Source organism: Podarcis raffonei, chromosome 7 (genome assembly GCF_027172205.1).
Source record: "Podarcis raffonei isolate rPodRaf1 chromosome 7, rPodRaf1.pri, whole genome shotgun sequence".
Lineage (NCBI taxonomy): Eukaryota > Metazoa > Chordata > Lepidosauria > Squamata > Lacertidae > Podarcis > Podarcis raffonei.
In genome coordinates, this window is record NC_070608.1 from 26,837,375 (window position 1) to 26,851,098 (window position 13,724).

The 13,724-nt window shown below is 42.3% G+C and overlaps 1 protein-coding gene across 5 annotated transcripts in view; it reads right to left on the reverse strand.

The window, feature by feature from the left end:
• Positions 1–13,724, reverse strand: part of SLC26A7 (solute carrier family 26 member 7) — an 80,670-nt gene that overhangs the window by 38,463 nt on the left and 28,483 nt on the right. For all 5 annotated transcript variants that reach the window (XR_008331424.1, XR_008331422.1, XR_008331423.1 and 2 more), the window contains 2 exons: positions 12,569–12,745; positions 3,377–3,537 (listed from right to left, as the gene is read on the reverse strand). Coding sequence is in view for 1 of the 5 variants with exons in the window: in XM_053395677.1 (XP_053251652.1) it covers positions 3,377–3,537; positions 12,569–12,745 (338 nt within the window). In the remaining 4 variants the exon portion in view is untranslated. The remainder of the gene's footprint in view (positions 1–3,376; positions 3,538–12,568; positions 12,746–13,724) is intronic.

The window sequence follows — 13,724 nt, forward strand, 5'->3', positions numbered from 1 at the left end:
CTTTTTGCGTGGCTCTCTACCCATGTGGGAGCAACCACAGAAGAGGTGGCAACCACACTGAGCATTTATAACAAGTCTTATATTTAAGGAAACCTTGATTGGACAAAACTCTGGCTTCATATAAATTGCAAGCTGTAACGCTTTTGTGATAATTATGTATCTCGTGGGATCCTCAAAGTAGGTTGGTTCTCTCATTTGCTCATACTGAATTATGATCTCATTCTATAAAAGAAAATGTTTCATTGGCTTGTTTCCTTATGACTCTCCTACTCCACTTTATTAGCAGACTGGACTCCTGCATTGCTCCGCTCACCCCTGCCCTGGGTGTCCAAGCCAAAAAAAGAGAGAATTGAGTAAGTTGAGGTTGTGAAAAAGAATATAAAACCAGGAAGAATTAGGCAACAGGCTAAACTTACAAAGGTAAACATTTTAAAAGAAAAAAACAAAACAGACCAATGAAGTGGCTGCCAAATTTGCCTTTTGCGGTGCAGTTGTGCCTGCTGAGCAGTGCACAGTTACTTAATTCTATTTTTTTCATATAAAACTACTACCATGGCAACACAAATTATCAAAGTTATTGCATGGTGACACTGGCCCCTCTCCAAAGCAACCCATGTGTGGAGACATGCACATGGAATTTTTGTCTAATTTTTAAACAGCCCCTTTAAGAGGGAGGGATCTTCTCTAATAAAAATTAAACAACCATTTTAAACAAAGATGTCAAATATAATGTTCCGTAATATGTCAGTGTGGTTTTTAAATGTTATGTTTGGAAGGAAAATGCAAGGTGCATTGACTGTTTTTGAATCCTTTTGAAAAACTTAAAAAAGAATCAACTAGGATGCAGCGGTTTGCAAATTGCATTCTGACAAACTTGCTGGGGTTCCTCAGCAAGAACATCAGTAATGGTGCCATGCTTCTCCAAATTATAGCTTGTCCATCACTACTCATTTTCTCCTGCAATGTTGGGTGTGCTATTGGTCACAGTCTTGGTTCAAGTGAGGCTTAAGATGGTGTTGCATGCAAACTGTGCGTGCAACACATAATATTCCCGTGTTGCCTGGTGGATACGTTAATGTGGAAATGACTCCCCAAATGTAAAGTATATGAAAACCATTGGATGAATGTGGAAAAATCATTGTCTATCTGCAACCATTCTAGCAAATAGCATAAGTTTGAAGAAGAAGGAAAAGAAGAGAGGAGCTGCTGTCAAATAGAGTGCCTGGGTCGATTGCTATAGATTCTCGATTTTCTATAATATAGAAAATTAGCAGATGACATAAAACAAGGAGGCTGAAAGTATTAGGAGCCAATAGCACTCACAGGAAATGTTAGAATACAGGCAAGTCTGGGTTAGAGAGATGAAGGAATGTGGGGCAATACATACCTATCATTTTTAGCATATCACGCAATCTAGGGTCCCTTGGCTGCTGCATTTAAATATCAGTATCAACCACCAGATGGCATTGCCTATTTCCTTGTAATTTATATGGAAGGAATGGTTTACAGATGATAAAGGTTATACTTTACAGTACACTGAAGTAAGTTAATATGCAATTAATAATATTAAGAGAGAACAATGTATTAGTAAAACATTACTGGGTCTTGAGATCATGCTTTCTATGTATCTGTTTCGGAGTACTAATGAAGACCATTTTAAGGCTGCAATTCTATACAGTATATTCTTACTTAGGTATAAGTGCCATTGAACTCAACATTTTTATGCTAAGATGTTTTTACCCTGCCATAGGCCACAGAATTTAACTTACTGTCAAAAGTCCAGGCAAACTGGACAAACTTATCTTTTAGATAAACAAGGCTTTTATCTTTTAGAAGCCAAGCTATCGATGCTGATGCCCGAAAAATTCGACAATACGATAGCCACCACAAGAAAGGCTCTCTTTCAAGCACCTACCCACCTAACTTCCAAAAGTTGAAGCACCCAGAGAAGCGCCGTAGATGAAAATCATAACTAGAGGATAGTTTAATATGGGAACAGCTTGTTCTCCAGATTCTCTGTCCCTGGACCAGTCAAAGTACATCAAGTGCACCACAACAGCACTTCACACTAGTCATATTACAGGTTGTGTAAGGAGGTTGGGAATTAATTGCTGAATAACCACGATATACTTGCCCCACCACCCCAGTCAGTCACAGGTAGTAAAGATGGGAAAGGACAAGAAAGAGAGGGAGATACTGCTGGATTGGTTCTGAAAAGTGAAGGACAATGGAGTTTCCAGAGCCAGAGATGCAGTTGGACTATGGGAGATCGTAGGAACGTAACTGCATTTCAGTCTAACATACCCCACAATATTGTTTTGAGGATTAAAATGGGGTAATTGCATGCATTTATTTATAGACTGAGACACAGCAATAAAAAACTAACTTTAAAAGACTGTTTAAAAAAACAGCATTAAACAATTCTAGCATTGGGTATCATTAAATGCAGCCAAGTCCTTCATTTTCTCAGTTCAGACTGAAGCTGATTGGAACCAAAACACATCAAAATGAGGTATTTGCTAAGGAAGAATGGGATAAATTCAGGATAGATATGAACTGTGACTAACATCATGTGTACACCACTTCCCAAACCAATGGTGGGAATGCACTGGATGCAATGGGATTGTGTACACAGCCTATGTCAGAAGATGTTAAAAGCTTGGGAAAGTAAAAAGACCTTTGCTTAGCACTAAAATACATGAGTATATGGACCAGGCATGCATCCCTGAGGAGGATGCATTCCACAAACAAGGCGCTACAACAACAAAAAAGCCCTCTTTCTCATCACTGCTGGCTTCATCTCAGATGCCAGGATACAGAGATGGTAGCTGTGCATGGATGGATTGATGGAGGGTAGATGTAGCCTTAGGTACTCAACTCCCAAGTCACATTGAGGTTTCAGAGGTAAGCTAAGCACCAGCACTTTCAATTGTGCTTGGAAATGGACTGGGGACCAGTGGAGCTCCTTAAGCACTGGCAAGATGTCTCTGGCAGCTCTGCAGGTACATTACGTGCAGTCTTCAATGGCAGCCCCACATACAATGCATTGCAGCAATCTAGCCTGGAGGTTATCAGAACAAGGATAACCATGGACAGGCTAACTGTATCCGGGAAGGGTCTCAGCGGGTGAAAGGCACTTTGTGCCACAGGCAACATTCGGGTCTATGATAGCAAAGCAGATTTGCTACGGATCCCCAGACTGTGTACCTGCTGCTCCTTTGACAGGAATGACCTGCATCCAGAACAAGTTGGATTTAGATATACATAGACCCAAACCCCACCAGGACACCGCAGTGCCTAGGCCTGGGCCTGCATCTCGAGTGAAAATGCAAACTGTGAGCAATATGGCAGAGCCAATTTTCAAGAATGAACTTACATAAAAGAATCCCAGGGGTCCCGATATATACGGCATTTTCATTCCCAAGAGGTACTTGACTTGTGAAGTCACGACGTGCGTAGCTGCTCCCGTCGTCATTGCGCTTATCACCGGCTCCGTGAGCAAGAAGGTGGCACTGCCCAAGTGCAGCACAAACATTGCTACCTGAGAAACCAAAGATATATTAACAGCGATTACATGTGAATATGGGTACCAAGGCTAATGTAAGGAAAAGATACGCCCACCCTTTTAACATAAAAGGGACAAGATAGCACCACGAGCTAATCAAACAGTGAAGTGTTTTTTTTAATTATGCATTGCATACCATGAATAAACTTTCGACACATGTCCACTTTCATACATTCATTATATGTTATCTCTCTCCTATCACTGGTTTACCAGGCTCTGGGTTGAGATTAGCTATAATAACAGCTGGCTCTGCCAATGTGTATTTAGTACGGTGACTTTTCTGAAGCATTGGCTCTAATGTTGTTGTTTTTCAGTTACTCCAATATATAGGCACAATAAGCTCTGCAGGGCTTTGTGGGGGGGGGGGACTAAGCCACGAAAGTCTGGCTGAAGCTACTTTTTAAAAACCATTCCATTCATACTGTTCTCTGTACAGTGTCTGACAGATTTAAAGTCACAAATGGCCAGGATTTTAGGCCCCACAGGTTTAAGTGGAAGGAGCTATGCCTCTCAACCACGTTTCTATTCCTTTGAGATGTACACTGCCTGGCCTAAGCAGACAGAACTAAACAGGCAAAATAAAGTTGTTATGTCCTCAGCTTTGTACTGACACCAAAATCTTTGACAGCTATCTGAGGGCAGTCTTCTGTTTCCCCTAGTACTTGCAGTTTTGTACCCAATACTTTGGCCACCTCATGAGAAGAGAAGACTCCCTGGAAAAGACCCTGATGTTGGGAAAGATTGAGGGCACAAGGAGAAGGGGACGACAGAGGACGAGATGGTTGGACAGTGTTCTCGAAGCCACAAACATGAGTCTGACCAAACTGCGGGAGGCAGTGGAAGACAGGAATGCCTGGCGTGCTCTGGTCCATGGGGTCACGAAGAGTCGGACACGACTCAACAACTAAACAACAACAACCCATTATTTGGTTTGAGATCTGTATCACAAAATTCAAAGACTAGCTGTGTTTTGGTTTGTGTTGGTTTAAGAAGTGTGCATTGCAAACCGTCTCCTGCCCACTTCTTAATCTGTGACTCTCCTCTTATTCCATAGCTGCTAATGTTTCTCAGGTGTCTTTGGTGAGAAACTTTGTAAAACTTTTCAGAAAATCAATGCATACAATGTCAACTGGATCACCTATATCTATCTGTTTGTTGACACTTTCAAATAAGTTCCAGAGTCCTGGATACTCCTTCAGATATATAACTCCCTGCACAAAGGAAACTAAATCAGGGATATGGGTTCTAGCCAAGCCTCATTCCTGATATGCCTGTTCTCTGTATGTAACCATGCCAGTTCCCACAGGGAGTATTCCATAATGAAAAGCCTCACAAGCAGTCAGGTGCAATGAAACATGGTTACTGTCTCATCTACTGTTTTGTCATAACTAGGCTGTAGGCACTGCAAAGGAACAACCTCATATGGTGTGAAACTAAGCAGGATATTGAAACCCATGTTCCCAAAACGGCCTTGTGAAATAAAGTTAAGTTGCTACCTTGACAGGGGGTTGAGCTCAGATCAGGTCCATAATGGAGCCAGAGGGCAAAACTCAGGTTTTTCAGAAGGGCTCAGCAGTATGCAGTCAATGGCTCAAGGTTTTTGAGTGGAACTTTGGGCGAAAGACGTCTATTCATATAAAAGTGTGTTGCTGGGGAAAAGAAAAATGGCTAAACAGATGAAAACCACCCTTTCCTTTGTTTGTTTTTTGACCATGCCTACAAAGAAACAAGAAACAGCCATCTCTTTTCCTAAGGGAATGGCAACTCCAACTAGAGAAGCCCTCCTAGGAGATGTGGAGTGTTGTTATGGAAACCGTGAACCTGTTTTCTAGCCACCATCTGGTTTGTATGATTCAACTTGACCCACTGGGCCTCTCCAGTTTTCTATTTCCTTAGTAGGTGCACCTGTGCCCCCTTCACATACTGACAGCACCAGAGAGCAAACATGAATCCACTGGCACTCCCAAAAAATACAATGAGGTACAAGAACACTGTGACATTGAATCATAAAAAATCCTTGCCACAGTCACTGGTTTACTTCAATGGCCAAGGCAAGAAACCAACTCTCAAAGGCATTCCTAACTGAAACCATCACCAGGATGATACAATTTGTGCAATTTATGCAATTTATGGTAGGGACATTGATGCTGTTTTCTGATCACAGCCAGGATATCCTGAAGAATAAACACTTCCAACGTCTATTATTTAGAGTATAACGGCTAATTGGATTTTCAATTTTATTGAACTATTAGCCTGAACAACATATCCTGCTGCAAATAGCTTCAGAGAATGTATGCTGAATTAAAGACAAACTTGCTTTTACTAGCCCAGGCTTTTTGCCTTACATTGACTGTGCTGAACGTGCATTATTTTGCCGTTCTTTAACTGTGACAAAGACTTTTAAAAAACATTTCTATCTGTGTTCTTAAATTTGCTCTGCAGTTAATTATTTGTTGCGTTGCAATCTAGATAACATTTTGTATCCCAAGTCATTCAGCACCATCAACAAAATTTTGCTCCTGACCTACTTTTACTTATTTCAGTTACAGTTTCACTATTCTAGTGACTGGAACAAAACTTGTGTCTATTTTCAGTGTCCTGTACAGTGGTACCTCGGGTTAAGTACTTAATTCGTTCTGGAGGTCTGTTCTTAACCTGAAACTGTTCTTAACCTGAAGCACCACTTTAGCTAATGGGGCCTCCTGCTGCTGCTGCCGCGCCGCCGGAGCATGATTTCTGTTCTCATCCTGAAGCAAAGTTCTTAACCCAAGGTACTATTTCTGGGTTAGCGGAGTCTGTAACCTGAAGCGTATGTAACCTGAAGCATATGTAACCCGAGGCACCACTGTACTGACTACAAGTCCCAGCCCATAACTTTCATCACTGTAAAGATAATCAAAGTTTAAATGTTAAAACTAGGGCTGATTTGAATGCTTCAAATACATGGATTAATACACTTATGCTTTCATTTTCTGTGTGTAACATGTAAAAGGGCAACCCCTACATTTCTTCCAGAGACCGACATGTGGGCTCATGTAATTCTCTATGGGGGAGCTATGGAAGCGGTTTACACAAGAAACAGTTTCTACACTGGAAACCACCCCCCCCCAGTACTGCAGCTAATAGTGGAAGGAATATTCCAAATGGGGAAACAGTGCAGGTAGATCTCAAAATGCAGGATGAAATGTGTATACAAACAGACCCTCTTTGACCAAGAAGACAGAGGGACATAAAGACATGCACATTTCATCCTGCATTTTGAGATCCGAAGGTGACAGTCCTCTGTCTTTACAAGCATGCCATATTTATCAGAGAGATGCATATAACTAGATATAGTTGGTCTTTATTGTAGTTGACTTTAACATACCATTGTAGCAATGGTAGGCAGAAACCTTCCACACGATGGCATCCCTGAATATGTGGGGCAATCAGCAAGACCACAGCCTAGCCAGGCAAACTTATTGAAGGAGAGTGCAATGAGGGATACATTCCATAACATGATAAATGGGTGTGTGCAAAAGTATAATTATATTCATCAGCCCTCTAGAGTGGAGCCGCTGGCCACAATCCAACATAATAGTTGCCAAAGCCCCTTGAAATTAAGCATGGTTAACTCTGTTGAACTGCAGGCATCTCACAGCAATATGTAGCCAAAGGTGAAACCACTTTAGCACGGCTACAGCCACAAAAAGGGAAAGATTGTGAAATAAAAAGGAACAAGTCCAAGGACAAATGGACATGGGAAACGCACAATGTCCTTCCAACATCAGCAGTGTGAAATAGAAATGATTTGTTAAGATGAATATCTGGCCAAGAGCCATCTTGAAAAGGAAAGGGCAGGGCTAATTATTCGAAAATATGCTATATTCTACTAGGGCGTCACTCACTTTGACAAGCCTGTTCAATAACATTGGTCTTTGAATGGCCTGAGATATGCTCTTAAATTGACACTACTTAATGAGGGTCAGGAGATAAGATAAAAGTCACATCTTGGACACTACTGTTATCTGGGTGGAGACAATTTGGGCTGTGATAAATGATGCACAGAACTGCATCAGTCTGTATTACGAGAACTCTCTTACCAGCAGCAAGTTCCTTTAAATATATTTAAAGGAATGCAATTGGATCAGTCGGAAGGAATCAATTTTACTAGTTAATGTTTATACCATAATAAGGTTTCATAGTCTTTAAGGAGTCACAAGACACTTGTCTGATTTTGCTGCATCAGACTAGCATGGCCATCCCTCTGGAAGTGGAGTAGAAATGTGGTACTAGTGGGTGGGTGGCTGTTTTCTTGTGCCATTTGCCCAAACTAGGGACATTTATGATACCTGTATGTTTTGCCAAGCAAGTCAGACAAGAACTTTGCAAGGGTTTCATTGATCTCCTGCATTCCAAATAGTTTGGCCCTTGGAGAGGAAGTTTTCCAATGTCAGATTAAAAACAAACAAGGATTGGTAGGCAAATTCATTATTTTGTTGGGGGTGGAGGTCTTAAAGGAAAAAGCAAAGTAGTGGAAAGGCAGAACAATGTCCGGAGTTGGAGGCTTGCAATTAAACATAGAAAAGGTTATTTACATATTTACTGTCTTTTGTGGAAAGAAGCCTAAAGTGGAGCACTAACTAATGAAGACAACACAAGGAACTGAAGCATGGAGTGCACTAGCAAATTAAGGTACAAATCACACAAAACTAAACATGCTAAAGATATAGCCCAGGCATAGGCAAATTCGGCCCTCCAGATGTTTTGGGACTACAACTCCCATCATCCCTGACCACTGTCCCAAAACATCTGGTGGGCCGAGTTTGCCTATGCCTGATATAGCCAATTCATAAAGGAACATTCTGCTGATTAGGGGAAGGTTAGGGTCAGGTTGTCACCTTCATTTGATTTGCTGTGATTTAATGTGGATTGCCTGGAGCTGGTAGAGAAAAGAGAGGTGAGGGGGGAAGGGGGAGAAAATATGACAAAAAATATTAAGAAGTGAAATCCCGCCTCTGCTGAAAAACTGAATAAAACAAAGCTTTGAAGAGGAAAAACACAAGATTTTCCACAGTTCAGTAGCTATTGTGTGTTGGTTCAAAAGCATTCCTTACCTCTCCATTAGATAAATAGTGATTACAATAGAATAGCCTGATTAGCTTTTGTTGCCATGCTAAATGAGAACAAAAGATGTTTTCTTTCTGATAGTGTCCATTGGCAACTAATAACAAGATCTGTCAAGCATATGACTGTTTACAAAAGTCAGCATAGAAAAGTATTTTTTTTAAAAAAAGTTACATGATTGTAACATAACTCAGGGGCAAATGAATATGCCATGGGTCCTGACAACCACATAATACAACATATGGACATCAGTTGCAAGGATCCAACATGCAGTTCATCAAGCATGGGATGCATGCCTGTGACTCTATTTTGTCACGCATGCAAATGCCAGGAATCATGAATTCTCTCCTATGTCCTTGTAACAAAACCGACACGTGTGCAATTGGGACTTAGGTCTCAAATAACTGAAAGCCCGCATTCTTCCCTACAGATGCTCTTTGAGTGTTAAGGGCAGCAGCTGGAGCCATGCTGGTAGTTCCACTGTCCTCAGAAATTCAGGGGGAGGTGGCCCAGGAAAGGGCACTCTCTGTGGCAGCCCTTAAGTTGTGAAACTCCCTTCTTACACAGCTGTGCTTGGCACCTTCGTTATACAGCTTTTGTCATAAGCGCATTTTCACCCTGGTCTTGGACACCTGAAATATATATTTCTAGTGACCGTAATTTGTTTTAATATGTTTTTAATAGTTTTTAATGGTAGGCCAACATTTCGGGAGCGGGGGGGCACCAAGTTGGAGGAGGCTAAACTATGGTCTTAAATGTCTGGGGTACACCAAAGACTCTCCTCCCTGGAAGAGAAGGGAGTGGTTGTGGGCGGGAGCCCGAGCTCCGCCTCCCCCACTCACCTGGCTGGCGCCCACCCCCATCGGCAGGCACCCAACCAGGTGCCTCCGAGGGGGCGTTGTCAGCATCCTAAATGCTGCGGCGCCAGCCCCTCCTCGGCCTCATTCTCCTTCGTCCCGTCGCGAGTCACCCACCCTCCACTCCCTTTGAGCTCAGGGTCTTAAATTTTCCTTGGCCTTGCTATGGACCTTAGGTTGGTCGCCCTGGTTGTCCGGGGGGCCTGGTAGGAATTTTTCCATTTGGCATTAGGCTTTTTGGTTTTTTCACCTACCTCGTAGCAATCGTCACAACTTTCGTGGTATTGGTGGGTAGGTTAAGCATTGGAAAAATGTGTTGTGGAGTCGAAGAGCTAGGTGTGGCCATCGCCTATGCCTTCAATTTTTGGGTATTCCGTTAAAGGAATCTGGCGGTCGTGTATTCTGTCCGATGCCTGCTTGGCGGGAGGCCATGGCACGACCCTCGGTGACATCAGGGGAGAGCCTATAGTTGGATGAGCATCAACAGGCTCCACCTACTGTTGAATAAACCCACCTCCTATAGTCATCCAATGCCTAAGCCAATACCTTTTCACTGCTGTAATCAATAAAGTTGTGGCCTTTTCTTGCCCATTAACCTTATATCTCATGTCCTTGTGTATTCATTTCACATTGCGGGGGTCGGGTCCTCGAACCACGATATCCACTTTCCACAATGACAACAAAACTAGGGCATGTACCTCACCACAGAAATGCCCCAAAGTATGCAGTAACATAAGCATCATAATAAGGGTACATTGTACCTGAGTGCAATAACTGACTGATGGTAAGGAATTGTGAATACTCTAGTTAATAGCTGATTCTCAGTAGAGGCCATATTTCAGTGCAATTTCAGTTTTGTGGATTCAGCTATTAGCCATAACAACAACAGAATACAATGAAAATGAACACTGGTTTGGCACATGCTCCAAAAGATAGCACTTGACAAAGCACGCATGAGCTTTGGCCAAAGCAAAAGCTAGAGCGGTTATTTTACGAGTAGCAGCCATATTCTAAATGGCAAGAAGGAAATCTGTCTTTGGGAGTTTTGCCCAGTGTCATTTAAAAATATAAATCAAAATAAGTGTATCCACTGGGCAATGAAACAACAAAAGAAATACTGATTAAAAAAAACCAAACACCTCAATTTGGATGTATCCACAGACAAAAAAAACCAACAAATTATTATTATGATGATTATTATATGGAATTGCATGCAGCACTTAGATATCTACCCACTAATACAGAAGCAGTCATTAACTGAAATGTGATCGTGGTAAAGAATTTTGCTTACAGTTCCCTTCTCTTCTTTCTTTTTTAAATCATTTTACGTAATTCCTACGCACAAAATACCATATACATTCATTCCACATATGGGCTCCTTATAATTTTTGAACAGTTAAAGGTACGTCTCATAAACAAATACATTATAAAGAGCACATGCATAATAAGGGGAAAAATAAAGATATCACATTTTATCTTTCCTTTTTATTACTTTTCATTTGTATTACATTAGCATAAAGTTTGCTCCAATCCCAGCTATCTCAAGTTCTTTTCTTCTGTATTGCACTACCAGCCTCCAATCATTTGGCCTTTCTTTATTATCCCTTATTACACATAGATGTATAGCTGCCAAGTGAGAGTAATGCCTTGCATCTTATGAAGTCCACAAAAGCTGACACCTTAATAAATGTGTTACACTTTAAAGTGCCACAAGTCCCCATGGCTATTATAGACTGTAAGTCCTTTTGAAGATCTTACAAGCTGAAACAGCAGGAGATAAAGGTTTCCAATAGATAAATTAATAAAATACAGTCTGCTTTCTGCCAAAATTCTGCAAAGCAGAACAGGGTGGTTCCACCTATCTATTGCCACTGGACCTTCAGTTTGGCCCTTTTAAAAATTAGTTGCCACTGGAGTTCCAGGGCATGCTCTCAGTTTGCATGCAGACTGTTGGGCATATCAGCTGTGCTATGTAAACTGAGAGTGCCAACATGAACATACCTGGGACTCCGCTTAAAGTGCATTAATAATCAGATTTAAAAGAGTGGTGGAACCAGCTTTCTTGGTTAAACCTGAAAAGCGGCATGTAAACTTAGATGGGTATGTTGAAACCAGAGCAAGCGATGTCATGTATCTTTGCACCTAACCTGCCAGCAGCTTTCTTAAAGATAAGGAAACAATTGCCTGTGCTACATGAAACTCCAGCTTCCTCTCTGGCCCAGATCAACTTCATTTGCAAGCTGAAAACAGTCACAGTGGAACTTCTTGCCGTATGACTAGATGCTGGAAGATGCAAGAGAAGGGATTCTGGGAAATCGCTTGAAGACTAGTTCCAATGTTGTTATGCCATGTGCGCCATTGTCCCCCAAATGGCTTCTTTGCAAGGATTCATCATGTAGGATGGGGAGCCTGTGGTCCTCCAGAAGTTGCTGGACTCCAACTCCCATCAGCCCCAGCCAGTGTGGCCAATGATCCGAGATGGTGGGAACTGTAGTCCAGGAACATCTGGAGGGCCGCATTAGCCACCCCTGATGGAAGTGACTATAACATTTGCGTGTCAATTAGCATGTGATTTGGCCCATCCACAGGCCCATGAAAGTAGGCCTAAACACATGGTAAGCCACTCATTTTTCAGCAGACTCCCATCTTGATTTGGCAGAATTAGCTCCCAGTTTTTATTTCTTGGAGTAGACAGTAACCCTGGTGGCTAAAAGGGAACATTTTCCCTTATATTCAGTAAGCAGCAGCTTAGCTGAAATACTGATCATGTTTTACATAAACCTCAGCATGTAATGAAATGTATATTTCATTTTTAAAGATGTACAACTGGCAGCTCCCTCTGATCTTGCTTTTGTGGCATCAACACTACAGCAGTGAGGTGTCTTCCATGCTACTTAGGCCACATCAAACTCCAGAGCACATGGGAGGACTCCATGCTATGGCTCCATCACAATCCAGTTTTGCTTCTTCTAGGGGCTCTGGATGCATTATGGTTTACTGCTAATCTGATTTTCTATATGTATCGGCTATTAAGGGATACCTACTTGAATGAGTCCTCCTAATAATGAAACTGCTGCAGCAACTCCAATCCTCTGCATCTCAAACTCAGATAATCCCAAGACAGTGGAGTTATTGTTTGCTGTGAAGTTGCTGCTCATGGGAGGAACAAGACGCTCAACAGCATTTGCTGATATCAAGGAGGTCAAAGCAAAGGTTCCTGCAAAAGAAGAGACAGTTTAGTTTCTGTTAGGTACAGTTCCAGTTTGTTCTGCATTGTGCTTAAAATGAAAAAAGTGCTATTGAAATCTATTGATTGGGTGCAGACTAAGTCATATTTCAAGCGGAAACCAATGAGTCAAGTTAGTCATGACGAACTATGGATGTAGCCAAGGGGAGCGGGGGCAGCTGCCCACCCTAGATCAAGTAAAACAATAGAAATACTTACCTAACTAACTGAACAATCACGGCGATTCTGCCCCCCCCCAAACTCCCGCCCCCCTAACAAAAATTCTGGCCATGCCCATGTGATGAACTTAAGTATTATTGATTTTCAATGGGATTAAATTGTGAACAATTTAGCTGGGATCCAAACTTATAAGTGTTGTGTCCAAATGATTGTGCTTAAAATGTGCTGAAAGTTGCCTTGCCAGCTCTGTATTCAGATAGTCCAACTACATGTCTGTTCTCCATTTGTTGTTTTCTGCACACACCAATTTTAGGCATCACCTCTTACCAGGAAAATGTATTTCTCTATTATTCGCTCATCTGGGGCTCCAGGAGGGAAGCATTTGCTGTGCAGAGCGGCTGGTCCTGGGGGCCACCATCTTCCTGTGTAGTCAGGGGAGGGGGGGTTTGCTACCTGGTGCCACCCACCTCTGGTCATGCTGGACCTTCCAGTTAGGGTAAGCCTTACCCGCAAGGCCAACTGGGGCAGAGGCATGGGGGCTGTGCCCTGCCTGCTCCTGGTGTATTTAAGAGGGCTGCCAAGCGCAGGCCACCCTCTTTGCTGACCGCCGTGGGATTTTCCACCCATCCAGTCTGTTGGGGGTCCGCCTAGCGGGGGAGTGGGCAAGTTAGAGTATGGACCTGGCTATATTCGGGGCCAGGAAGGAATTTTCTCCTGCAAGCAAATTGGCTGGCATGCCAGTTTTCACCTACTTCGTAGCAACTGTCACAACTTTGGTGGATAAGGCATT